This window comes from Myotis myotis, unplaced genomic scaffold (genome assembly GCF_014108235.1).
Source record: "Myotis myotis isolate mMyoMyo1 unplaced genomic scaffold, mMyoMyo1.p scaffold_m19_p_43, whole genome shotgun sequence".
NCBI classification, from domain to species: domain Eukaryota; kingdom Metazoa; phylum Chordata; class Mammalia; order Chiroptera; family Vespertilionidae; genus Myotis; species Myotis myotis.
The window spans coordinates 241,418-268,060 of record NW_023416350.1 but is presented as its reverse complement, the minus strand read 5'-3'; the positions used below and the strand labels follow the sequence as shown (position 1 = coordinate 268,060).

The following is a 26,643-nucleotide window of genomic DNA, read 5'->3' as shown; positions in this document are numbered from 1 at the left end:
CACCGCTGCCCAGACCTTGGCGCCACGGCAGGGAGGGAGGGAGCCGCCGGGCCCAGACTCTCCTCCTGCTCTCCCTTTGCCGGCTGGCACCTCCTGGCTGACCATTAGGAGGCAGAGGGCCAGGGAGCCAGGGGAGGCGTCCACACAGACTGGAGCAGAGAGGGAAGGGCCTGGAGGGGGTGGCGGGGGCAACAGCCTTGCCTCCCAGAACCTGGGGTGGCCCTGGCATGGAAGCTGCTCCACAGAGTGAATATCCCAGGGGTTCCTGGCCCAGGCTGGGCCCCTCTAATATGTGTGCCTGGCGCCTGGCAGCCCTGGTTCCTCCAGGGAATTTCCAGGGTGGATGAAAGAGGTATAAGAGGGGGTGGGGCCAAAACAGAATGGGCAGCCCCCACAGCCGCCAGGGGCCCTTAAAGGGCCAAGGGCTTGATATTAATTCCAAGAGAAGGGGGTCCTGGGAGTAGGTCTGTCCTGGCTGCGGGAGGATGATCACATGTGGCAGAGAAGTAGTCCTGTGCTCGGGGAGCAGGTGGGAGGGAGAAAGGCCTTTTCTGGGGTCTCTGCAGAGGTGGGGGCTGCCCCACATCCCAGGAGGCCAGCCCACTTTCCCACACTCATGAGTCGGTTGTTCCCTAATTATTTACATTATTTACATGAGGGCAGCCCTTCACAGTTTCCAAAATGCCTTCCTGAAGGTGGCTCATTCAATTCTCACAACAGCCGGGTGGGCTGTGCTGCTCTGGCCCCTGGCCCAGGGGTGACTGAGGCGGGGTGACTCACTGAGCCGCCCCCACCCTCCAGCCCACACAGGGGCTGCCCAGCAGGGCTCCCTGGGAAGGGGAGGGCACCGCTCTTGGTATATAAGCAGTTTCTGTTTCCCTTAGTTGCACTGTGGGGAGCCTCTGTCCCCTCATGGAGCTCAGCCTGCCCTGGGTCCCTGGTTGTGTGGCCTCGCCTCAGTGCTTCCAGGCTGCTGCACACTGCCTGGCCCGTGGCCACCCCCCTGCTCAGACAGATACTTCTCCTGGGCCCCTGGGCTCTGGGTAGGGAGGTGAAGATCACAGAGGAAAAGCTAGGAAGCTCCTCTGTGACCTGCTTCACAGCCCCACTGCCCAGCCTGGCTCTGGCAGGGGCTACTCCGTGGTTGGGCATGGGGGCCTGGCAGAGCTCAGCAAAGGGGTGGAGGGAAGCGAGTGCAGCCTGAACAAGACTTGCCCTCTACCCGCCGGCCTGCTGCCCTGGATGTGGCCTTGCAGGATGCATGTTCCTTCTCTGGGCCTGGTTCCTCCTATGAAACGTAGGGCTGACGAAAGTCCCCAGGGTGAGGCCTGGGTGAGGCAAAGCCAAGAAGGAAGGCAGAACACACCAGAGCCCTCTGCACCTTCCTCCTTTTTTTGTTTTTGTTTTTGTTGCTGTTGTTGTTTTTGTTTGTTTGTTTTTATTGATTTCAGAGAGGAAGGGAGAGGGAGAGAGAGAGAGAAACATCAATGATGAGAGAAAATCACTGATCGGCTGCCTCCCGCACACCACCCCCCCCTCACTTTGGGGATTGAGCCCGCAACCCCAGCATATGCCCTTGACTGGAATTGAACCCAGGACCCCTCAGTCCACAGGCCAATGCTCAATCCACTGAGCCAAACCAGCCAGGGCTGCACCTTCCTCCTTGCCTGTAGTCCTGTGCCTGGCACTGACATGCAGCAGATCCCAGAGGGACAGGTGGGCCAGTGGCAGCCTGAGTGGAGGCTCCAGTGGGATAGGTGCCTTCCCAGCTGCATGCCTTCTGGCTGCTGCGCAAGATGCCTCTCCAGGACACGATCCTCTTGCCCTTCTGGGGTCCTCCTGTGGGCTCTGAGCATCCTCCCTCACCCTCAGCACCCAGACCTGCCAGCGGGAGGCTCCAGCTGTTAGCACAGGTAGCTAGATATTCACAAGGGAGTCGGATGTTGTGAGCCTAATGGGCCGGGGAGCTGAATGGGACACTGAGCCAGCTTGCTTCCCTGGGAAGTGACAGCTTCACACACTCCCCAGAGAACCACCCGATACACAGGGGGTAGAACAATAAAGGGGGAGGTAAGAGAGATGGTGACCATAGAGGCCTGTCAGTCTAACCTGGGGAAGGGATCAACTGATTAGGGCAGTGATGGCGAACCTATTGAGCTCGGCATATCAGCATTTTGAAAAACCCTAACTTAACTCTGGTGCCGTGTCACATATAGAAATTTTTTGATATTTGCAACCATAGTAAAACAAAGATTTATATTTTTGATATTTATTTTATATATTTAAATGCCATTTAACAAAGAAAAATCAACCAAAAAAATGAGTTCGAGTGTCGCCTCTGACATGCGTGTCATAGGTTCGCCATCACTGGATTAGGAAGTGGACCCACCAGAAGCCTGCCAAAGCTTGGGCAGTTGATTGGTTATTTTGAAAAAGTGTCTGTCTGGTTCTTCTCAATCCCAAGATGATATAATCAGCTTAACAAAGAAGCCTTTCTCTCTCTACCCCCACAACACGCACTGGCCCTGCCCATTCACGTGTTCTCTCTGTAGCGGCCTTGTGGGACTAGCAGCCGAGCCTGGCAGCTGCGCAGACTCTGAACGCAGGCCGAGGCCGGGCAAACAAACTTGGCCAGCTGGATGGTGAGAAAGGCTGGGCATGGCACAAAAGGTCTGGGCACTGACCCTATTTCTGGGCCCAATGAAGGCAAGATGGGCCTTTGTCCATGGTGAGACAGACAGAGATGGGCATTGGAAACCCAGGGGAACGCCTTGGATTTTGCATCTGGCACCACAAATAAATCTTATCACCAGACCTCATCCTCCCTTGTGCGTTTCCTGGAATGCTTGCCTTGTGACACGGCAAGAACCCCACTTCCACTGGCAACACAGCCACCTAGGTTTTTGGCCCGTGATTATTGTCCTTGGGGCTGTGCCCTGGAGCCCGTGGCCTCAACCGGCTTCCTGCCCTCCATAACTCAGCCCACTGCAGCCCAGCCAACCCGCCCCACAATGGCAGGAGCACCAGGCATCTGGGCACGCCTGGCCCCTGCAGGCTCCAGGGAGCTGGCCTACGTCACTCCTGCCCTGCCTTGCCTCCAGGGCATTTCTTATCTTAGACTAAATTCGAGGCCTGCCCTTGCCCTTGGGGAAACTGAGGCAGACATTCCTTGCTCAGGTCCTGCTGTGAGTGAGTCAAGCTGGGGACAGGGTCAGCAGCTGCACCAGGAAGGAGCAGTGGCAGCAGAGATAAGCTTTCCGGGTTGAGGTGCTTGAGAATGTGCCCCTCCACCCCGACCGCTCTGCTGGGCACCTCTCCCTGGAGCAGTGTTCTGACTTGGGGCAGTGGGTGGGCTCCCCGGGATTGTGTCAGTGGGAATGACAGCAAAGCCCAGCCCACAATGAGGTGCCCTGGAGGCACCCAGCACGGGGCCTGACCTCCATGGGACCCTTACCACCACATCTGCAAAACCGAAGACTAATAGAGAACATCTTGTTTTAGCCTCTAGTCTTCCACGTGAAGACCACTCCACAGAGCAGTACTGACTGTGTGTGTGTTTCTAGGATGCCAGGCTCTGAGAAGCGGCCCTGCTTGGACCCCTACAGTCTAGTTTCCTTCTGGCGCAGCAAGGGTGGGTGGGGCAGCCGCGAAGGGCTGGGGAAGTCACACCTGAGCTGTCTGAGTGGGAAATGCACTTGGAGAGCTGTGTCCAGGCTGGACTGTGTTCCAGGTTAGACACAGGTTGGTGCTGGTGGGCAGGCGAGTCTCAGGGCTGGTGGTCAGGTGTGCAGGTATGTGAGCTGCATAGGGGCAAGCAGGGCATGTGTGACAGGGCATGGGCCCTGGAGCCAGGAACGAGCCTGCAAGTCTGGGGACTAGCCCCTATGGACACTGGAGTGGGGGATTGCTCACAAAGGGGCTCCTGTGGGCTGTCTTGGAGCCTGGGAGGACATCCCAGCGTCCAGGGGTGAGGGAGGTGCTTGAGTTTGCGGTGTGTGATGGTGTACGGCACCATGTGTACAAGGTCAGGCATGTGAGTGTATGAGTCTGGGTACATGTGTGTGCGTATGTGCATGTGCAAGGCCTTCTCTGGATCTCCAGGGCAGCTCTATGAGCAGCGATGGCTTCAGCCTTGTCGGGAGCCCATCATCTTCAAGGGCAGTACCATCCAATTTCTGGCCCCCTAACCTATCCTCCCTAATCCTGTCCAACCACGTCCTCTCTGGCCTCCACCCTCCAGCCATCTGTGTTGCTAATCCAGCCTGGGTCCCAATTAAGACTGCCAGACCCCCTGCAACCTCCCCTCTCTGCCCCTTTCCCTCGTCCAGACTATAAAAGTGAGTCCTGGGGTGAGGTGAGCACACACAGCAGCTGGCGTCCCTCAGCTGGTCCCTAGGTCTCCTGCCCGGGAGCAGGTGCCCAGACAGGGCTCTGGGTTAGGAAAAGGGAGGGAGCCTTTGCCCCCCCCCCCCCCCCCCGCGCTTCGTCAGCTGGCCCCTCTCACCTCAGCTCAAACTGGAGCCTCCCTCCACTGCTCTGCGCACAATTCCTGTTGGTTTGCCCCCACCAGGTCCTGGATGCCTCCTCATTTTCATTGTCACCCTGGGTCCACCACCCCCCGCCCCCAAACCATAGCCACAGCCCTGACCTCTCCCTGCAGCTCCCACCGTCCGTTCTCCACCCACAGTGGGGCTGCTCTGGTGTCCATCAGATGGTTCGTTCCCTTTACTGAGACCTTCCAAGGATTCCCACTGTCCTTTCAATCCAATCAGACCCCGGCCCAACAGGGGACGCTCCACCTCTCCAGTCGCTGGCTCCTCCCTGGCTCAGGGTTTTGGTCAAAGGGGAAGGCAGACGGGAAGAGCCTGTTGGATGGGGTGGGAATCCTGGATTTGGGAAGTGGGGACAGGATGGAGGGCCTCCAAATTGTGAGTTCAAATCTGGCTCCATCATCTTCCAGTTGTGACAATTTGGGTCAATTAGTTGACCTCTTTGTGCCTTGGTCCCCCATTTGTATTTGGGGCACCAGCCCTTCCACACTTAGGGCTCTTTGGGGTTTTAGAAGAGGGTGGGGCACATGACAAGCAGGTGAGTGTCTTCGTGAAGAGCTGGGCCTGGCAGGGCAGGTGTGCTGGAAAAGGGGTGGGTGCAGGACACAGGGGGGCCTGCAGACCCTCCCCAGAGGCGGGGCAGCCTAGTGCTTAACACTCAGGCTCCAGTCTCAGTTCTCCCAGTTACTGGTGTGTGGCCTTGGCTCAGCCCCTTGGAGCCTAGGGTTCCCTATCTGCACAGGGGGGTACTGAGGCTGCCCCTCAGATGCAGTAGTGCCCAGAAGGCCCCTAGCTCAGTACTAGCCATCGCTATTGTTTAAAGAGGGCACAGAGGGGTGAAATCACTTGTCCAAGGCCACAATGTGAGGAAGCAGCCCTGCTGTGTTTGAGCCAAGGTGATATGGCTCCCGAACCCCCACGGCTCCCTGACGTGCACCATCGCTGCTGTGCCCCATGGCTGCTGGTGGTACTGGGCTTTATGGGGGTGGCCGGCCTAGTCTGGGTGGCCTAGTGCAGGGGTGATGACGGGGAAGAGCAGTCTGGCTCCTCGGGCCTCCAAGTCCCCTGGCCGCCTTCGCACAGCATCTGGCATGGGCTCCGGGGAAGCCCTGGGAGTTCTTTTGACACAGAGCCACACACCCTCTGACCACAGCGGCCACATTTCTGAGAGTCCCTCACCTCTTGCCCAACCATTACACTGGCAACAGAGTTCTTCCTTAGCAACGACCTCTTCCTCAGCCACCGGGACCTAAGCCAGGGACAGCCGGCTGGCAGGGCAGGAATGGACTGGTTCACTGCTGCCGTGGGCTGGGGGCCACGGATGCGCTGGGGATGGGAGAACGCCAAGGAAAGAGACCAGGGAGGGGCTCCTCCCGCCCCAAGCCCCGGCAAATCCAGGGCTGTGGCCAAGCCCAGGTCCCTTTGATGGACACGCGCAGAGCAGGAAGGGACACAGACAACAAGACTGGCTTTCCCAGACCCCCCCTCTCGGGGCCGCAGCCTCCTCTCCCCTCCACTCCTGATGGGAGGCCACAGCAGGAGCGGGAGCCAGACCCCACGGCATGGCACCGTGCCGAGGCTGGAAGGGGCTGCAGGGACCCTCTTTTTGGCGACGTGTCCTGACTCGTGTCTCTATCTTGTCACACTTGGTAACACCTTTGGGTACCATCTGGACCATTCAACTTAGTTGTTACAAACCTAACACTTATTTTAAAAGGAACCTACATCATAACTCTCGATGGATAACTAGTCTCACTTGTCATGAACACGACATAATCATAAAAATAAATATTATTGAGACCACGAGGACAGCTCCCCGAGGGCAGTGCTTTGTGATTTGCTGCTGTATCCCCAGCTCCCACAACAGTGCCTGGCATGTCATAGGAGCTCAAAGTGTATCTTTTGAATGAGGGGCTGAGTAAATGAAGAAATGACTAAACGCAGAAAGGAATGCTTGATCGGGAATGGATGCTCAGGGCAGGCACAAAGCCTGTTTGTTAAAATGAGGAAAAGCAGCCCTAACTGGTTTGGCTCAGTGGGTAGAGCGCCGGCTGTGGACTCAAGGGTCCCGGGTTCGATTCCGGTCAAGGGCATGTACCTTGGGTTCGGGCACATCCCCAGTAGGGAGTGTGCAGGAGGCAGCTGATCGATGTTACTCTCTCATCGATGTTTCTAACTCTCTATCCCTCTCCTTTCCTCTCTGTAAAAAATCAATAAAATATATTTTTTTAAAAAATGAGGAAAAGCAAATATTCGAGAGGCGTCAAAGCCATGCCTGTCTCACATGGAGACTTTCTTCTTGTATTCACCGTGTCCAGCAGGGCTGTCTAAGTGTGTTCCTGCCTGCACACACATGACGTGACACCCGGGTGCTGACTCCAGTGCCCTCAGCCATGTGCAGGCCACTCTGAGCCAGCCTGGCCAAGGAGGGTGCTGTAGTCATAGCTCTCCTCCCCGTCTGTCCTCCCACCGTGGACAGGGCCATCTTCACAGAGCATGAAGTCACTGTCCTCGCCGGGCTGGAGCCTGTGGGGGTGGCCAGACCTATGGGGGTGGCTGAGCCTGTGGGGGTGGCCACTGCACTGCTCTGGTAGAAGCCTGGCACAGGAAACCTGACCTCATCCTGACTCACTCCTCGAGCTGGACTGGGGGTGGCCTCACTCGTCACTCTTACCTTCATACCTGCCCTGGCCTGTGATTGTAGCCACACCATTCATTTCTTTCTCCCCCCATGGGACATCTGCCTGGGGTGTGGGTTTGGAAGGAGGAGGCAGGGACATGCAGCGGGAGGCAATCTCAGCACAGAGCTTTGTGCTTTGTGACTGGATGGGAAAACCACTCTGCAGGGAGGCGGGGGGTGTGCTGTGGGGCAGGGAAAGGCCAGGGATCCCAAAGGTGGGAAGGGGAGGGGGCAGTGATGCTGAGCCAGCCGGTTACAAAGAAAAACACGCAATAACCATGTGTTCTCGTTGGGTATTTTAAGTTTTAAAAAAGGCCGAACCCCAAATCTACTTGATAGTGTCTGCTCTGTAAGAGCTAGGCCAGGACCAACAAAAATCCAAACAACCTTTTGAGTCTGGCACAGACCTATTGCCACCCCCTCAGCACCTAGTGAAGGGAGCAGGGGCCTCCTTCCGGGACCTGTAGCCTGTGGACCTCAGGTCTAGCGAGACCCCTTCTCCCACTGTCCTCCCCCAGGTGCCCAGAGCCCTGCCTTCTCTCCGCCAGGGCAATTGGTGGTCCTTGAGGAGGTGGCATGACTCACCAAGGGTCGGGGGATGCTTAGTCAGAGCAGAAGTAGGGTGGGATGCGGGCTACATTCTCTTCCCCTCTCTTCTTCCCGGGCGTCAGGCTTTCACCCAGGTATGGGGGTGGGGGTTCCCCCAGTTGGGGAGTGGGGGAGGGGCAGGGGAGCCCTTCCTTCATGGTGAAGTCAGGCCTCCTTGAGCCTGTGTTCCAGAGCTGAAAAGCTCCAAAGCAAGTGGCATTGCACACAGGTAGCCACGGCAGGCAGAAATCACTGCTTCTGGCCAGAGTGGTGGGCAGGGCCCTAGGGCCAGTGACACAGGAGCAAACCTCAGCAGTGCACTCCCACTCTCACAGGGAACTTCCAGAAAGGTCACCGTTCTCCCCAGGAGGCCCCACCCTGCCCAGCTGATTTCCTCCCGAGCCAGGATCCCAGCCGGCCAGTCCTCCCTCCCCCTCCCCAAGGAGCTGAAAGGCCAGGGCTCCCAGCACAGCAGGTGACACCAGCCCCGTGGTCAGCAAGCCTGGGCCTGACTGTCCTTTCATGTGCTCTGTAATTTGCCCCTGGAATCAGCCATTAAGTCATCTGCAGGCTGATGCCAAGGATAAGGCCCATATCGGACTCTGGGATCTGTGGCCCAGACTCCCGGGCTCTGCTGTGGCTTTGCTGAATCAGCCTCCAGACGGGCCTGGTAGAGAGGGACAGCTCACTGCAGGTGCTCGGGCAGTGCCGTGGCCTCAGGGCCGTGGAACCAGTGAGGCTAGTAGCTGGTCTATTCTGAGCCCCCATCTTTCTGATGGGGACACTGAGGCACAAGAGGGTGGTGTGACCTCAGGCATCTTGGGCACCCTTAAAGCTTCTCTCACCTGTGGCCCCTCTCCCCCTCAGCACACAGAGCAGCAAGCTGTCTCAGACATTGTGGAATTGCATACAGATCTGCTCTAACACACAGACACGGCAAGCCCAGTATAGGGCTGGGGGGTACACATGGGTCCTAGCTGTAGTCCTCCAAGAAGGTCTGTACGGGGGGCCTACATGGGAGCTGGAGGGGTCCTACGAAGGCACAAAGCGGTGACTCGGGGAAGGGGGGCTGAGGAGGTTAGGATTGGGTGGCTGTGGGGGCAGCTCCAGCTCCAGGGCACTGTCCCCACCCACTTGAACTTTTCTGCTTTGGAGTTCAGATCTCCCACACACACCTGGGGCTCACCACATCCTGCCCCAGGGCTTTGGGCTGGGGTGGGGGGTGGGAGTGGGCAGAAGGGTTGTGATGGTTGAGAGCTTCCGCTTCTTTCTGCTCATGGCCTTGCTGGGGCACCAGGGTCCCTGCCATTCAGGGGTCTGCTGCAGGAGGAAGGAGGCTGATCAGGGGGAGGGGAACAATGGAGGAGCAGGTTCTGGTAGCTCTTCTCCCCCTTCCCCTGGGGCCGCTCCTGAAATTCCCGCGAGGTACCCGGGAGAGCCCAGCACTGTCAGCAGAAGAATTCCCCTTCAGAGCTGGCCTATGACTTGGGGAAGTGCTTTGTCTCGGGTCCCTGGGGTTTCCCTGGGCTCCTAGGGAGGAAGCCTTGCCTGCTCATACTGGAAACTCATCATGGGCCCCCTGCCTCTCGCACCCCTCCCAGGCTGGGGTCCTCCTCACCCAGATGCCCAGGGTGTTGGCCTCAGAGGACCATGTTCTGGCCCAGCTTGGCCACTAACCTGCTGTGCAACCCTGAGTGCTGGTCTCAGCCATGCAAGGGGGGGTGGGGGGGGGGAAGCAAGCCCCTTCTGCCCAAGGTCTAGTAGAAGGGACAGTGACCCTCCAGTGCAGAGATCAGGGTGACAGCAGGCACACCTCAGCCTTTGCTGAAATACATTCCTCAGGGGAACATCCTGGGAGGAACAGAGAAAAGGGAGAGGAAGCAGGGCAGGGGCACCAGGGCTCGCAGTCCCTGGGAGGGGGATTTGCATACAGAGCCACTGCCCGAGGACTGGCAGCGCAGGGCAGATCAAAAGGTGGGCGCGCGGTTCCAGGCTGCGGCGCAAACGGGGGATGTTTGGGCCCCACTGCTCCTGGCACACACTTCCCTCCAGAGGTGGTCCGGGTTTTACTCCAACGCACCCCGCCCCCAGTCTGGGCTGAGCCCGCGTGAGGCCGCGGGGGCGTCCCCGGCGCCTTCCTGCTCTGCCCTTATATGGTAACCCGGGGGCCGGGCCAGGCTACTTAAGGCCGGGCTGCCGAGGGCGCCGCCAGAGCCAACGGGACTGGGACGGCGGGGCCTCGCGCAGAGCAGGGGTAGCAGGAGGAGTGGGGACGCAGAGAAGGAGCGCAGGAAGAGGCCGGCGCCATGGGGCTGGAAGAGGCGCGCGAGCTGGAGTGCGCGGCGCTGGGGGCGCTGCTGCGGGAGCCGCGGGAGGCCGAGCGCACGCTGCTGCTCGACTGCCGCCCCTTCCTGGCCTTCTGCCGGCGCCACGTGCGCACCGCGCGGCCGGTGCCCTGGAACACCATGCTGCGGCGCCGCGCTCGCGGCCCCCCGGCCGCTGCCCTCGCCTGTCTGCTGCCGGATCGCGCGCTGCGGGCGCGCCTGGCCCGCGGGGAGCTGGCGCGGGCCGTGGTGCTGGACCAGGCCAGTGCCTCGCTTGCCACATTGCCACACGATTGCCCTGCCCGGGTGCTGCTGGCTGCGCTGCTGCACGAGACCCACGCCGGGCCCACCACTGTGTGCTTCCTTCGAGGTGAGCGGCTGGCCCCACTTTCCCTGTCCAGCCCTCCCGCGCCCCTCCCTCCCGGGCCTCCCGCTGACTGAGCCCCTGTTCTCCCCTGTAGGAGGCTTCGATGCCTTCCAGGCCTGCTGTCCCGACCTGTGCTCCGAGTCCCCTGCCCCAGCGATGCCTCCTGTTGGGGCAGAAAGCAGCCGCTCAGACCCCAGGGTTCCCTTCTATGACCAGGTGAGTTGAAATCAAAGCTCCTTGTCATTGTCCTCCTGTGTCACTGTGCTGGTGTGGGTCTGTGGTCTGTGGATGTTTGCAGCCACCTTTGAGGCTCAAGGGAGATGTGTTTATCCGTGAGTGCTGTGTGCCCCTTGGTGTCCTCAGACCCCCAGAAGCCTGGTCTTGGTCAGGACTGCCCCAGGGCTCCTCCAGGCCTGTGTGGAGAAGGCCTCACCCCTCCCCTCCCCTCTTCCTCCAGGGTGGCCCTGTGGAGATCTTGCCCTACCTCTTCCTGGGCAGCTGCAGCCACTCATCGGATCTGCAGGGCCTGCAGGCCTGTGGCATCACCGCTGTCCTCAACGTCTCCGCCAGCTGCCCCAACCACTTCGAGGGCCTTCTGCGCTACAAGAGCATCCCGGTGGAGGACAACCAGATGGTGGAGATCAGTGCCTGGTTTCAGGAGGCCATAGGCTTCATCGGTACGAGGGGTACTTGGCCCCGGGATGGGGGGCGGTTCAGGGGACGGACTTGGGGCATGGTTTCCTCCCTGCTCAACTTCCCATCTGACCCCCGCCCTTTTCCCTTGCAGATTCTGTGAAGAACAGTGGGGGCCGGGTGCTGGTGCACTGCCAGGCGGGCATCTCCCGCTCTGCCACCATCTGCCTGGCATACCTGATACAGAGCCACCGCGTGCGGCTGGATGAGGCCTTTGACTTCGTTAAGCAACGCCGGGGGGTCATCTCCCCCAATTTCAGTTTCATGGGGCAGCTGCTACAGTTTGAGACTCAGGTGCTATGTCACTGAGGTGCACACAGCTGTGGTTCCAGGGGAGCTGACCTGGGACAGCTAGGCTGTCCTTGGGGGCCCCGCACCCCCCTCACCTCAGGGAGAACTGCCCCTTCCTCGGAGTTTGGAAAGCTCCCAGGTAGGGGCGCTGGAAGTACAGGAATGCTGGACTCTCACCTGGTGCTCTTCTGCTAGGGGTCTGAGGGCTGGCCCTCATCTGGGGACAAGAGTGAGGGTTTGTCTACTTCCCTCCTCCCCCATCCTCTGGCAGAAACTAACTGGACTTTACACCCATGGACCCAGTGGCCCCACCACTGTGTTGAAGCCCTTGGCAGCCTGAGAGCCCAAGGGACAAGCTGTGACAACCAGGAGCCCCATCTAGGGTGGCGCACCCCAGGGCCTGGAGCCTGAGCCCCCTGCTCCTAAGGAGCTGGGCTTGGAGAACAGACGTGCCCCTTGTGTGGACCTCTTGCTTGCGTGTGTGTATTTGAGCATTTCACGCCCTGTTGGCGCTGGAAAGTTATTTGTGTTCAACTGATATTTAACACTCCCTCCCCTACTTCCTCCCGCCCCGTGGGCGGGGGTTGGAAACTTAGCACTTTATATTTATACAGAACCTTGAGAATATGCCAATAAAATATTGTTTTGTTTAAAAAAACAACTTCGCAAGCATCTGGTCTTAAGTCAGTGTCTGGGGAAATGTTCAAAAGCTGTTTCTTACTCAGGGCTCACCTTTCCTTGGCAAGGCACACCTCAGTGGGGCAGTGGAGGTTTATTTTTGGAGATTTGGGCAATTTGGTTGTTTTTATTTATATATTAACTTGGCAGTGTAGTTGGATGGTTAGGGGCCAGTTTGGCCTCACCTCGCTGTGTTTCTGTTTCCTTGTCTGTTAAATGGATTTATTGTTAGTCCCCACCTGTTAGGGTGGCGTTGAGACTTACACAAGTGAATTGTGTAAAGCTCCTGCACCTGTGCATAGTAGGTGATCAGGAAGTGTGAGCTCCTGGTGGCCCAAGAGGCAAAGGTTTTCAGGTGTGCAGTTGTGCCTCTCAACCAAGCTGGATGCCTACGAGGGTGGGGCCTACGGTTTGCTCAGCCTTGTGCCCAGAATCTGGCACAGATGGGCACTCACTCCACAAGGCAGCATGTGGGTGAACAGCCTGCCCCTGGTGCCTTGTTTGCTCTGTTCCCTGGTGAGAACCGCAGAGCTGGGATGGCTATCAGGGCTTCCTCAGGCCCTGAGTGGGCTTCCGTTTGGACCTGCCCAGAATGCCATGCCCATTTGGGATGGTGGGGGCAGCTGGGGCCCTGAGTCACCCGGCCTTCCCCTCACACAGCCCCACCTCACACACAGCAGGACTGGTGGCTGAGGCCCCTGCTCACCCCATCCTCTCACCCCTGCCCCAACCCACCCCACACAACACCTCAATTTTACCTTCCTCTTCCCAGGGTTTTAAGTTTGTCTTCCAAACTGCTTTTTCCTTCTTTCCTTCCTTCCTTCCTTCCTTCCTTCCTTCCTTCCTTCCTTCCTTCCTTCCTTCCCTCCTTCCTTCCTTTTTATTTATTTTAACAATTTTAACTATGGTAACAAATATATAACAAAGTTTATCATCTTTACTATTTTTTAAATATATTTTTATTGATTTCAGAGAGGAAGGGAGAGGAAGAGAGAGATAGAAACATCAATGATGAGAATCACAGATTGGCTGCCTCCTGCAGACTCCCTATTGGGGATTGAGCCTGAACCCCAGGCATGTGCCCTGATTGGGAATCGAACCACGACCTCCTGGTTCATGGGTTGATGCTCAATAGCTGAGCCACGCCAACCCAGCCATCTTTACTATTTTTTAAAATATTTAAAAATTGATTTTAGAGAGAGAGGAAGGAAGCAGGAGAGAGAGAGAGAGAGGGAGAGAGAGAGAGAGAGAGAGAGAGAGGAGAGAAGCATCGGCTGCCTCCTGCATGCTCCCTACTGGGGATCCAGCCCAAAACCCAGTCATGTGCCCTGACCGGGAATCAAACCAGCAACTTTTTGGTGCACGGGACCACACTAGCCAGGGCACCATCTTTACTATATTTTGTTGTTGTTAATCCTCACTCAAGGATATTTTTTCCATTGATTTTTAGAGAGAGTGGAAGGGAGGGAGGGAAGGGAAGAGGGGGGAGGGAGGGAGGGAGAGAGAGAGAGAGAGAGAACACCAATGAGAGAGACAGATCAATTGGTTGCCTTCTGCCTGCACACCAACCTGGGCTAGAGATCAAATCTGCAACCCAGGTATGTGCCCTTAACTGGGAATTGAACTTGCGACCCTCTGGTGCTTGGGCCTACCCTCTAGCCACTGAGCCACCCAGCCAGGGCCACCTGGGCTATTCTAAGTGTGCTGTTCAGTAGTATTAAGCGTATTTGCATTGTTGTGCAGTGGATCTCCAGAACTTTTCCTTCTTACAAAACTGAAACTCTGTTCCCACTTAAACAACAACTCCCATTGCCCTCCCAGCCCCTGGCAACCACTATCCTACCTCTGTCCAGGAATCTGTACACATCCTGCCGGTGGGATCACACAGTTTTGTCCCGTTGTGACTGACTTATTTCACTCAACATAACGTCCTCGAGACGAACTGCATTTCTGAACTAAGAACCTGTTTCTCTGCCCAAGCAGGGTGATGACTGGTCATTGGGATGGTTTGACCTCGCGAGCACTCTCATCTGAAGGGTCAGCTCCATGTGCTGATATCCCGCCTGGCAGCGGGGACCTCTGTCCGCATCCCTTCTCCCTGTGATCCAATCCCATTCTTATGAGAGACCTGGGTTCCAGGCACAGCAGGATGCTGAGAGGTGCTTGAGGACAATACCTGGTGTCTTTAGTTCTGTGGCTTCCCTTCACTGGAGTCCCCACGTCCTCTGCCTGCAGGACTTAAATCCAGGGATGGCCACACAGGATGGGCCTCTGGAAAGGCTAAGCGGGTTCAGAGGTGCAGGAATCGGGACAAGCAGCTTAACTTTGGAATGACAGGGGATGGCATCAGTGGGGATGACAGGGTATCGTCTATGTGAGGATCTAGGTATCCAAGAGGCTCCGTCTTCCCCATGGCAGGCTACTGCAGGCATTCAGCGTGTGAACTCTCCCTGATTCCTGTACTTGTGATTGTCCCCTGTTTGTATGCATGCGAAAATAAAAGCTGATGAGGATGTAGTGAACTTTCCCTCCTTCCACAGATAGACCGAGGGAGCCTCTGGGTCTCAGGCAGCTTTCCCACATCTGAGCACAGGCAGGGGCAGGAACAGGGTTTCCCTGGGTGGGAGGGTGAGGTCCCTCCTGCGCTGGGTCTCAGCGTCTTTCTGTGATGATTCTCTGCCCCCTGGTGGTGGGAGGGGATCTCAGCAGAGGCACAGCCCCCAGTGGGACGCCTCTCCCCAGGGTGCCTTATACCTGGCCTCTGGTCCATTTAGCCAGGGCGGAAGGATCCGACCAGGGTCCGGAGGCTTGAGGTGGGGAGCTCAAGCAGGCGTGGGAGGGGCTGCAGGTGAAGTTGGTTGGGGAGGGGCTGCAGGTGGAATTGATTGGGGAGAAGCTGAAGGTGGGGGCGGGAGAAGCTGCTATTTAAGGGCGGGTGACCAGGCTGTAACTAGGTTGCCTCTTCCGGCCTGGGTGCCAGCTCCAGCTTGCTGAGGGGTCAGTGGGCCCACCACAGACAGCACAAGCATGGGGGGCTTCTGGCCTTGGATGCTGGGTCTGCTCTCTTTGCCAGGTAAGCGGCTGCCTCACCCTCCTGCTTGGGCTTCAGTTTGCAGAGTGCTGGGCAGAGACCAGAGGGTGTGGCTGGAGCCTGCCAGGCCCTGGGTTGGTTTGAATGGCTCAAGAATGGGCTCTCCAGGGACATTCCTAGAGTCAACTCCAGGCCCCCACCGGGAGGCCTCCTGAAGGGCCCACAGCAGAGGACGGCCTGGCCGTGTGGCACTCCAGAGGCCTCATTCTGCTGGCTTGGCTAGGCTTGCTGGGCTGAGAAGGGAGTTGTAGGGCAGGGTCTGAGGCTGGCCCACACCCTGCCACCAGCGTTGCAGCCTGAGTTTTGTCCCTGTCCCTCCTTCCTGCTGTCCCCCCACCTCAGACACCCACATACTCTTGAGCAAGGGCTGCCTTTTGCAGCCGGTGTTGGTCCCGCTCGGGGAGCCCCTTCCTCAGAGCTGTCTAGGCCCCAGCACCGGTGGGGGCTGAGAGGGGCGGCCAGGCAGGCTCCCAGGACTGCTTGCTGGGGCCTCTCTTAGTAAAGGGAGGGTCACCCACCCCGCCCACGTCCTGACATCCTCTCCCACATGGGGGCGCTTGGGCCCATGTATGTCTGGGCCAGGTTTGATCCTAGGAGCGCCCCCAGCCTCCAGCTGTCCAGGAGTCTGTGGGAGCAGCTTCTCAGAAGGCCTCACCCCTGAGGGGACCCAGACGTCTTGGGACAAGGACATCCCTGCGATTAATCAAGGTGAGGGCACCATGTCTTGGGGGGGTGGGGGGGTGCAGCATGGTATGATGGTGTCCACGTGGTGTGGGGAGAACTGTGCTGACAGCTCAGCCGGCAGAGAAGCTGAGAGGAAGCTCTAGAGGAGCAGCGGTTCTCCCTGCAGCTTTCCCCATCGGTTTCGGTAACTTCTCAGCTGGTGTTACTTTCACAGAAGGGGGAGCGCACGGGATTTATGCGTGGCCGAACAGAAGTGTGGAGCTCTCTCTGTCTGCTGTCCAGCTCGGTCATCAGTGGATGTGGGCAAACCTGTCGGCCACCTGGTGCAGCACGGCCTGCAGGTGTGAGGGGACGAGCTGGGGATACAGAGCAAAGAAGCACGAGGCCAGGGCCTCCCTGTCTAGGTCTCAGGTGGAGAATGAGGACACGTTGATGTCCTGGGACCAAGCTGAAAGAAACACAGACGAGGGTCCAGATGTTGGAAGCTTTCTTTGGGAGAATGGGTGACCTCACCCTGGGGGATGGGACTGCGGATGAGGAAGTCACGTGTGGTCTGCCCCTTCTTTCTGTGAGCCCATCTGCAGCCTGGCACTGCTGAGCTGGAGCAGGCAGGACACTGCCTTTGGTGACTTTGACCTGTCTGGGGTAGCGAGACACAAACTGAGGCTTCCCTGGCATCAGTTTTTAGATGCCATAGAGAAAGCTTTTAGCTACTATTGCTGGCAGCCCAGACAATTACATTCCATGAGCCTCCTATAGCAGCCGGGAGCACACGGTCCCAGCTGCTGGGAATGCTGGCTACTGAGGCCTTGCAGCTGCAGGCCTTCAGCCAGGGGTGTTGGGAAGCTGCCCTCCACTGCCTGGGAGTGGGGGCGGGAGGGGGCCCACAGTGACTCATGGGTACATGCATGTGGCCCCTGCCTCAAGGCGGGACAAGTCCATGGTGCCACTGGGGCCCAGAGCTCTGCTGGGATTGTTACCAGAAAGGTGGACCTGGCCCTTGGCGGGTCTGCTTAGGGCCTGCCCATAGTGTTTGGGTTTTTGACTTTGTGCAGCAAACATTTCCTAGCAGGAGTCCAGGTGACTATGAGGGAACGTTTATTCAATCTGGGGACAGTAAAACAAGAAAGGGCTTAGTATAGGAGAAGCAACAGGAGAGCCTAGGCTGGGCTGCCCTAGCTCTCTGGGAAGTCAGAGAAAAGGGGGCCTTGGGGACAGGCTCAGGGGTGAGCCTGGGATGAGCTGCTGCTGCCCATTGCTCCCCAGGTTGCAGTCTCCTGGGGTCCCTTAGCGTCTAGGACAGGGGTGGGCAAACTTTTTGACTCGAGGGCCACAATGGGTTCTTAAACTGGACCAGAGGGCCGGAACAAAAGCATGGATGGCGTGTTTGTGTGAACTAATATAAATTCAAAGTAAACATCATTACATAAAAGGGTACGGTCTTTTGTTTTTTTTTTTTTTAGTTTTATTCATTTCAAACTGGCCGGATCCTGCCTGCCGGCCAGTAGTTCGCCCACGGCTGGTCTAGGAGATGCATGCCCTGGGGGAAGAAGTGGTTGAGGAAGAGGGGAAAGGGAATGGGGGGCTGCTCCCTAGAGGGAGAGCACAGCTGAGTCCTTTGTCTTGAGGCTTTCTCTTTCTCACAGGCTGGAATTCAGGGGAGGGTTTTAGCAGATTATTCATCAATTTCCTAGGTGTGCGCCCCCAGGGCCGTGGTTTTCACTGATTGGTCAGTGTCAGGGCAGGGGGTTGATAGTCATTGCAGCTGGTCCTGATGTCACCCACCTGGTTTTGCTGCTTTTCTGGGTCTGGAGCTGAAATACAACTGAGGCCTACATGTTATTCCTAGGGAGGTGGCCTTCTGCATCTGTTGTGAATTGCTCAGTTTGTTCAGCTGTCTGTTTCCCCATCCCACCTGTCCTGGCTTGCTGGCCAGTCTCAGGATCAGGCTGAGGCTACCCTCCAGCTGAGCCCGTTCTTCCTCAGAGCTCTCCACATTCCGTAGTCCCTCAGAATTGGACATCGTTTCCAGCTGGCTCCTGGCTTTGGCTCTTCTAGGGAACCCAACCTCAGGCACCTCCAGGGTGTCGGGCCCTCTTCCAGGAGTCCTCCTCGGGCTTAGATGTGGGGACAGAGACTGGAGAAGGGCTGCGGCTGCGGCAGAAATGGAACTGTTGGCGGAGAGGAGAGACAAGCTGGATCGGGGAGAGGGAGAGAGCCAGGCTCCCTGGATCCAGTGTTCACCCTCCTCGTACGTGGTTTGGGCTGGAATTTCTGTCACTTGTCACTGCAAGGGTCCTGAGTACCACACAGAGGGGCAGGAGTTAGATGGGGATGAGGTGGGACAGAGGGCCCAGGGCATGGTCTGAGGAATGCAGCTGGGCTGTGGATGGAGACAGCTGGAAGACAGGCTGCCACCTGACAACAGAGGGCCTCCGGCCCAGGACACAGGAGTTGGTTCTGGATTGTGGCCACCATGGGAGCGGTGGACTGCCTTTGGGTAAGGCTGGGAAGCATCACCCTTCTGTAGACTTGCCTGAGGCCCACGGAAGAAGAGCCTCGGTGCCCAGGGGCGCTCCGGCTCCAGAGTTGGAGCAAGGACAAACCCGGGGGTTGCTGGTTCTGGTAACCAAGGCCTCTGAGATGCTGTCCCTAAAGCATGCGCTCTGCGGGGGCCTGGGCCCACACACATCTCTCCCTTCCTCCCAGAGCTCATCCCTGAGGAAACGCCAGAGAGCAGCTTCCTCCTCGAGGGAGACATCCTCCGGCCGGTGAGTGAGTAGGTACTAGTAACCTCACAGGTAGTGATAGAGGCCTTTGAACCTCCTCTCGCCCCAGGTGTCTTGGGGGTGTGACATGGGCGGGAACTCTTCGTTGCTCATAGCTTGGTAGGCACCCTTTCTTGCCAAAGTCAGAGGGAAGGTTCTATTAGGAAGAGCCAGCCTGAATGGGAAGAAAGGGTAACATCTGGAATGGTGGTAGGCTGGGAGGGCTTCCTGAAGGAGGAGGTTTGAGCCCTCAAGACCCAGCTTGGTACCCTGCCCAGGGGAGATGCTCAGGAAGTATTAGGGTGAAGGGAGAGCTGAGCACAGGTTGGCAAAGTGGCTGTGGGGAGGTGTTGGTGGTCTGGGGAAGAAGAACAAGGAGTAATGCAGATATCCTCGTGGCAGGGGGTGTCGGCACAGTTGGAAAGGGAGCAGGCTGGATGGGAATGGGGCGGGGAGGGGCTGCCAGTGGGAAAGGAAGCGCTCTGTGTTTACGAGAGCACTGCCATCTTTAGGAGACAGTGAGGACAGAGGCTCCAGAATGGGGCAGTAACCTGGTGAGGGTGACGCTGTTCTATGACTTGAAGGCTGCCTGCAAGTGGTGTGGCATGAGACTGGGCTGGGCTGGTTGGGTTGGAACCCCAGGGGCAGGGCCAGGGCCAGGCAGGCAGCCCAAGGCGAGGCCCCTGTTCTCCGTTCCCCAGTGAGTGCTGGCATAAGAACAGAATCCAGTAAAACCTTTGCCTGTGGGGCAGGACATGCCAGATGCTGTAAAACCTGTGCTTCAAAGGGTTTAGGTTGGTGGACGAAAAGAGCAGAGCTGCCAAGGGTAGTGCCTTTGAATCAGGCCGGGGCGGGGGTGGGGGGGAGTTGGGGGGAGAGGTGGGGGCTGCCCCATTTTTCCACCACACATTCAGGGTGCTTGGGGACTGCTGGGGAAGTTCTGAGCACCAGCACGGGGGCGGGGGGAAGAGGCAGGGGGAGGGTGCTGGGACTCCTGGCCAACAGAATCAGTTGCAAGTTCTGTGTTACACAGAACAAAGGCTTGTGTCATGTACCAAAGTTCACATAGCTGACTCCCAGCTTCTATCCCATCTCTAATGGCCTCCCCACCCTCACATGCCTGTGTCCTGCCGCTCATATCTTTAGGCCTCTTGTGGCCTGAGGTGTGGCAGGAAGCTTGGCTGGCCTGTGTCCCCAGAGGTCCCTGAGTTATGTCCTCTCTCCTCAGAGTCCTTTCCGCCTGTCGTCGGCTACAAGCAACAAGTGGCCCCAAATTGGGGGTGTGGTGGAGGTCCCCTTTCTGCTCTCTAAGAAGTACGGTGAGTGAGCACCGGGAGCCCAGTGCCACCCTCCCAGGCCCTCCCCTCCAGGCTCTGCCCCAGGCTCCTCCCCGTCCCGATCCCATCCCTCCCAGCTCCGCCCCATCCACCCCTATTTCCAGTGCAGCCTGTGCTCCTCTCTGGGTTTTCTCCTCTTCCTCTTCAGGCCCAAAGCCCCTCTGTCAGCACCACCCAAAGAGCCCTTCCCCCAGGGGCCCCTTCTTTCTGAGTGGAGAAGATGTGGTACATACTAGTATATACAGTGGAATACCACCCAGCCATGAAAAAGATGGAATCTTGCATTTGCAACAACATGGGTGGATCTTGAGAGTATCATGCTAAGTAAATAAGTCAGACCAAAATGATTTGGTCACTCATATATGGGATATAAAACAAAAAGTAACAAGCCCTAACCGGTTTGGCTCAGTGGATAGACCGTTGGCCTGCGGACTGAAGGGTCCCAGGTTCGATTCCGGTCAAGGGCATGTACCTTGGTTGTGGGCACATGCCCTGTAGTGGGTGTGCAGGAGCAGCTGATCGATGTTTCTCTCTCATCGATGTTTCTAACTCTCTATCTCTCTTCCTTCCTCTCTGTAAAAACATCAACACAATATATATATTTTTAAAAAGTAATAAAACAGAGTCACAGAAGTCCTTTTGTTCCTAGGGCCTCCTGAGCTGGGGTTGGGGGTGAGTTAAGATCCTGGAAGAGCTGATGGGAAGGTGCAACTAGGGACTATCTGATCCAAGTAGCACGCTGCCTTTTCTTGATACTCCATGTTTGGAGTGATTTGAAGCTCAGTTTCCTGCCCTGCATGCAGACTTGCAGGGGGCATGAGGGTTCTGGGGGCTTGTCTGGGTGTTCAGCCAGGTGTCCCCTCCCCAGATGAGCCCAGCCGCAAGGTCATCCTGCAGGCATTTGCTGAGTTTGAACGCTTCACATGCATCAGGTTTGTTGCCTACCATGGCCAGAGAGACTTCATCTCCATTATCCCTGTGTCTGGGTAAGTAGTGCTCCTGGGGGTGTGCATGCGAGTGTGCACGTGCAGGGCGAGTTCCTCAGCTTTATTGTGTTCAGCCTGGAATGAACTAAGTCATTCTCTAAAATCTATTTCTGGGCCTATCCGCCCAGGTCTAAATACCCCTGCTCACTGAGTGACTTGCCCAAGGTGAGCTGGACCTATAGTGCTCAGGGCAGAAAGTGGGGAGGGAGGGAGTTAGGTACTTGACCCTCCTTCAGGTAGCCTTCATCCCCAGGAGACCTCATGGTCTGGTGGGTGAGTGCAGGTTTGGTGGGACAGGCCTGGCCTTGGGCCGGGTTCCACAATGCAAGAGCTGCCTGACTCCAGGCAAGTCCCCTGACTTCTGAGCCTCTTCTGCCTTCTCTCTCATGCTATTTCTAGCTTGTCGGGGGCCTAAGCTAATGTGTGGTAGCTTTGATTCGGGGCACCCTGTGTGGGCCCATTCACTCAATGAGCTGCTTCTGTTACCCCTGTTACTATCAGTTCCTGCCTCCTCTTTGCAATCCAGGATGGTAACGGAGCTCAGTGCATCCGTTTCACAGAAGGCTAGGCGGTGAAGGGACTTGGGAAAGGCCTGGCCCATGTTAGTCTCATTCATCCCTGAACTAGGGAGGAGGGGAGGGGCTGGGTCTGCTCTCGCTCTCTCTGGGCTGGTGCCTACCCAGCTCACTCTCATGCCCTGCAGGTGCTTCTCTGGCGTGGGGCGCAGTGGAGGGATGCAGGTGGTATCCTTGGCACCCACCTGTCTCCAGAAGGGCCCAGGCATTGTTCTGCATGAGCTCATGCATGTGCTGGGCTTCTGGCATGAGCATTCACGGGCTGACCGGGACCGTTATATTCGTGTCAACTGGAATGAGATCCTCCCAGGTAAGCCAGGTGGTGCACAAGCCAGGTGGGGTCTAGGAGTCCATGGAGAGCGGCCACAGGTGTGGACCAGTATCTGAGGAGTTCCCTGGCTATTTGGAAGAAGTCCATATTCCCCACCATCTGCCTGTCTTCTATGGGGAAGGTGGGAAATGGCCCAGATGCTGCTCTTCTGGGTTCTAAGCCTTCACCTGCCCACCCATAGTCTTGCTTGAGTTGGGGCACCACCATTTCTCCTCATGGACACTGTTGGTTACCTGAGGATGGGTTCCTGGCATCCTATGGACCTTGTTCATTGTATACCCAACTAGCAGCTGCTCATGCACACAACCATGTCGGTGGGGGCGGGGCTGAGCCAAGCAGAGGCCTGGAGGTAGTGGTTGTATATGTCCAGTGACAGATGCGGGTGGCTGAGGGCAGTGCTGTGAGGGGGTACTAGTGGGCATGTAGGGCCGAGGAAGCATGGGGAGGCTGGTCTGGGGAGTGGGCCATGGCACCAGATGGCCTGTGTTCTGGGAACCATGCTGGGTACCAGGGGTTTGACCCCAGGCATGGTGGGGTGACCCTAACCTTGTGGGAGGATGGCCTAATTCAGGAGGTGAGAGGAATAGAGACTACTGCTTCATGGGGAAGGGGGGCAGAGGGGATGCATGGTCAGGGGTTTGGTTTGGGGTATGGGAGCAGAGGGGATGCATGGTCAGGGGTTTGGTTTGGGGTGTGGGAGCAGAGGGGAAGAGTCGGAAGGCTTCCTGCAAGCGGAAGGCTTTTGAAATGAGCGCCACCACTGCTGCTGTGGGGTTAGGCATGTGGATGCGTAGACCAGCACCATGGAGTCTCAGAGAAGGGTACCCTGGGGGCACGGAGATTGGAGATCAGAATTAGTCTAGGGAAGTGGGGGGTGATGGTGACTCTACCCTGGAAACAGAGCCTATAACCCTTTCAAGTGTTCATGGGATACTTGTGAGAACGTACCATATGACAGCAATAAAACTTCCAATTTGAAAAAGTAAAGTTAAACATTTTGTCATGATATAAAGTAGAAAGTAGAAACTAATAACAAACCCAAAACTTCTTCCACTTGGAAATTAAAGTTTAAAAACAAACAAAAAGCAGCAAGCCTTTCTCTTATCTCGGGGGTTAAAGAAATAGTGGAATTCTAAGAGAGAAAATCACGAAGATGCATTAGAACCAATGGTTCACAGCTCAAGGCTCGGGGAAAATGTGTAGACTTACATACTTCTATCAATAGAATAGTGTACGCATTCCAGTCCAAGTTAAGAAAACAAAGGAAAGCAGGAGGAATTGACGGTAAAAGCAGAAATTAATGAGATAAGAATCACCTCTTGAGTTCATTAGTATTGTTTTCTAATGATAAAACAGGTGAAAACACCTGCTACCCTAATGGGAAAATTGCTTAAGAATTTTGAAAAATGAGACTATTTGTATCTAGTTAATATGTAACAACACACGCTGCTAGGATTGGCAAACTGCTAACGGTAATTAGCTGTGGGGGTGAGACATGGGGAGCTCAGAAGGGGGTGGAGGGGAGACATTGCATAGCTTAAGTTTTTTTGTTTTTGAACCAGATGACTATATTGCCTGTTCCAAATTGTTTGCTAACTGAAGGGTTTTTAAAAGGAAGAAATAAGCACTCTCTAGGGCAGTGGTTCTCAACCTTGGCTGCACATTAGAATCACCTGGGAATATTTTTAAAATCCTGATTTCTGGGCCTCATCCTCCGATAATTCTGTTTCTTTGTTACTCATGTTGTGGCCCCACTCCATAACAAAGAAACAGAATTTCCGGAGGATGGGGCCCAGAAATCAGGATTTTAAAAAGATTCCCAGGTGATTCTAATGGGCAGCCAAGGTTGAGAACCACTGCTCTAAGGGCAGGGTTTTCAGGCAGGTGATGGCATGCCATTGATTCATGGTGAGTGGCTGCTGGTGACCAGGTGAGGGCCACCATGGGGAGGATGTGGAAGCAGCGGGGTCTGGATTGGGGGGAGTAGGGGGCAGAGACGGAGGTGCAGCTCTTCTTTCAGAGGCTCACAGTGAAGGACACAGGTGAAGTGGGTGCTCTGGCCAACGGGGAGTGCTGGACTCTGAGCTGGTGGTGGGAGGAAGAGGGGGTGGTCTGATGCTGGCTCAAGGCAAGAACAGCTGGGCTTGCTGTGGGGAATGGGGCTTCACTCCAGCAGATGCAAAACTGAGCTGCAAAACTGAGGCGTAGGCACTCCACCTGGTGGGTAGGGGGCGTCCAAGGCTCTGTGAGAGCCAGTGGCTTCACGGAAGCTTCAGTTTATAGACTAGTTTTATACAGGGGAGCTTGAGATGAGGAGGACGGGTGCAGGTCGGGACCCCTCCCAGGATGGGGGGTAGTAAGCAGGGATCAGTTGGGGGGGGGGGCAGAAAGAAGCACATTCAGCAGTGGTTTTGAATCCCTCAGCTTAATTGGCTTATAAATTCCCAGATGTCCCCTATCCACCCCCACCCCCGCCTGTTCTCTTTCCTCATTGATAAATACTGTTTCAGGCTTTGAAATCAACTTCATTAAATCTCGGAGCAGCAACATGCTGGTGCCCTATGACTACACATCTGTGATGCACTATGGGAGGTGAGTCCCTTTCCTCCTCTTGTCCGTTTGCACTGCCTGGCAGCCCTGTTGGGGGTCCAGACTCAGATCCTGCCTGCTGGGTTCCAGGCTTGCCTTCAGCCGGCGCGGGCTGCCCACTATCATGCCGCTCTGGGACCCCAGTGTCCACATTGGCCAGCGATGGAACCTGAGTGCCTCGGACATCACAAGGGTCCTCCGGCTTTATGACTGCAGCCCAAGTGGCCCCAGCCCCCAGGGGAGAGGTGAGTGACAGGGGCAGAGGGATTTGAGGAACCCGGAGAAGGCTCTTGTACTGAGGAGGCGTCAATGGGGGGGATGTGGTGGGAGACGAGGTTGCAGAGGTAAGCAGGGTGGGCAACCAGGGGCTAAGATAACTAGTTGTCCATTCAAAAAAAAAACAACCACAAAGTCCTAATTCATATCATGCACAAAGAAATTCCAGAAGTGCCTGAGACTTACAAGCAAATAGAAAAACTTTAACACGTCAGCAGGGGCTTGGTGGGTGATCAAGTCCTTGAGGAGCCCTGCACCCTGCGGATAGAGCGGAAGCAGCTCTGGCTCTGAGGCTGGGCCCACACTTTCTTCCTCTGATTCTGGGACATGGCCTTCTGTCTCTCCTGCTCCAGAGTTCCAGGCCCATGGCATCGATGGGAGCCCCCCTCCCGCCTCTGGACAACACCTGCAGCGGCTTCTGGAGGCATTGCTGGCAGAGGCCAGGAACGCCAGCCCCAGTGACCCCAGGACTGGAGAGAGCCCGCTGGAGTGGGAGCCCCCCGTCCTGGGCAAGTCTGGTGTGGAGGCCTCTGCAAGGTGGCCTGAGACCTCGGCTTCCTCCACAAGCTCAAGGTCCGGTGCAGCTGCTCCTGGGGTGGCCCTGGAGGGGCCCCGGCAGGCCCACGCGTCCACTCTGCCCCTAGCGCTGTCTCGAGAAGACCAGCCAGCGCCTATCAGGGCTGCTTGGGGGAAACCAGCTCTGGGGAACTTCATGGGGACACCCAGAGGTCAAGCCTGTGGCTTCTGTCCCCAAGTGGGGCAGGCATCCCCTGTCCAGAGCAGCTGGGCCAAGCAACCCTTGGCCTCTCTAGGCGACACTCCTGTCTTCCAGCCCCGGACTGACCTCCCTGTCTGAGGCCCAAGCCTCTCCCTCTGACCCTTCCTTCCACACCATGTTCCCCCGAGGGCTCCTGGGGACAGAGGTCTGTCAGGGGGAGGCAGGCCTGTTGGGGACGCCTGGCTCTGCCTGCTCTCGTGTCTCCCTCAGCCCTGGAGGATGCTGGGACTGGAGGTGACATTCTCTAGGGCCCTAAGGCCAGTGGGCTGAAGGGGCGAGGAAGAAGATTCTAGCCTTCAAGGCTGTGGAAGCCCTTGTGGAGCTGAGGCCCAGCCCCCCAGCATGGACTACCGGTACTGCCCCCCTCTCCCTCGGGCCAGGCCTGGAGGGGAGCCACATTTCTGGGACCGTGGGAGCAGCTTCCTGTCTGCTGTCTGGGTGCTGGGAATGCAGGCCTGCACCTCAGCCTCCGGCCTGCTCTCCGGAGGGTTTCAGGGCCCACCCCTCCCCCGCAGCGCAGGCAGCCTCTGGAGTCAGGGGCGGCACCCAGAGGGAGATGAGGAAGAGAGTGGGGCCCCACAGGACCGCACAGTGGGAAGTCGGCCAGAACATGAGGACCTGAACACAGACTCGAAGCTCCTTTCCAGCCTGCGTTGCTGTTCCTGAAGCCTTGTCTCCCCAGAGGCCCTGAAAGGTGGCGAGGGGCGGGGCAAGTCACCCTGCTTGTCCTCCGTCAGCCAAGCCCACTCCCCCTCAGCTCCTGGCCACCCTGGCGAGGGCTGTCTTGGAGCAGGCCAGGAGCCCCCTGGCGGCACTGTTCTGTGGCTCAGGGTGGGAGGAAACAAGAGCCCATGCCCTGTCCCAGGAGGGCCAGGCACCTCGGGTGTTGGAGAGGCAGAAATAAAGTTGGGTATTTGCTCCAGGAGTTGGGCACTGAGCTGTGTTGACTACCTCCCCACCGCTCCCCCGTCAAGCTCCCTCCCCCCAAAACAAGCCCTCCCTAAACAAACCCCCCCAACCGCCGCCCTCCCCACACACACACACACTTGAGTGCCTT

At 57.1% G+C, this 26,643-nt stretch overlaps 2 protein-coding genes across 2 annotated transcripts; both read left to right on the top strand.

Annotated features, from left to right (window-relative positions):
• Window positions 1–9,917: 9,917 nt before the first annotated feature.
• DUSP2 (dual specificity phosphatase 2) lies at window positions 9,918–12,855 on the top strand. The gene is made up of 4 exons (XM_036306801.1): window positions 9,918–10,512; window positions 10,604–10,725; window positions 10,967–11,186; window positions 11,297–12,855. Exons 1-4 carry the CDS (start codon window positions 10,125–10,127, stop codon window positions 11,509–11,511), a joined length of 945 nt encoding a protein of 314 aa, XP_036162694.1. The 5' UTR covers window positions 9,918–10,124; the 3' UTR covers window positions 11,512–12,855.
• A 2,343-nt stretch (window positions 12,856–15,198) lies between these two features.
• Window positions 15,199–26,486, top strand: ASTL (astacin like metalloendopeptidase). Its single transcript, XM_036306781.1, has 9 exons — window positions 15,199–15,244; window positions 15,845–15,970; window positions 18,656–18,717; window positions 19,943–20,033; window positions 20,920–21,037; window positions 21,741–21,922; window positions 24,454–24,535; window positions 24,623–24,777; window positions 25,162–26,486. Exons 1-9 carry the CDS (start codon window positions 15,199–15,201, stop codon window positions 25,662–25,664), a joined length of 1,365 nt encoding a protein of 454 aa, XP_036162674.1. The 3' UTR covers window positions 25,665–26,486.
• Window positions 26,487–26,643: the final 157 nt, after the last annotated feature.

Excerpts from the sequence above, each read along its gene's own strand:
- ASTL (XM_036306781.1), top strand. The coding sequence starts at position 15,199 with ATGGGGGGCTTCTGGCCTTGGATGCTGGGTCTGCTCTCTTTGCCAG. Across the intron at positions 20,034-20,919 it reads TCTGCTCTCTAAGAAGTACG|ATGAGCCCAGCCGCAAGGTC; the intron begins GTGAGTGAGCAC and ends TCCCCTCCCCAG. Across the intron at positions 24,536-24,622 it reads TCTGTGATGCACTATGGGAG|GCTTGCCTTCAGCCGGCGCG; the intron begins GTGAGTCCCTTT and ends GCTGGGTTCCAG.
- DUSP2 (XM_036306801.1), top strand. The coding sequence starts at position 10,125 with ATGGGGCTGGAAGAGGCGCGCGAGCTGGAGTGCGCGGCGCTGGGGGCG. Across the intron at positions 10,726-10,966 it reads GGGTTCCCTTCTATGACCAG|GGTGGCCCTGTGGAGATCTT; the intron begins GTGAGTTGAAAT and ends CTCTTCCTCCAG. Across the intron at positions 11,187-11,296 it reads GGAGGCCATAGGCTTCATCG|ATTCTGTGAAGAACAGTGGG; the intron begins GTACGAGGGGTA and ends TTTCCCTTGCAG.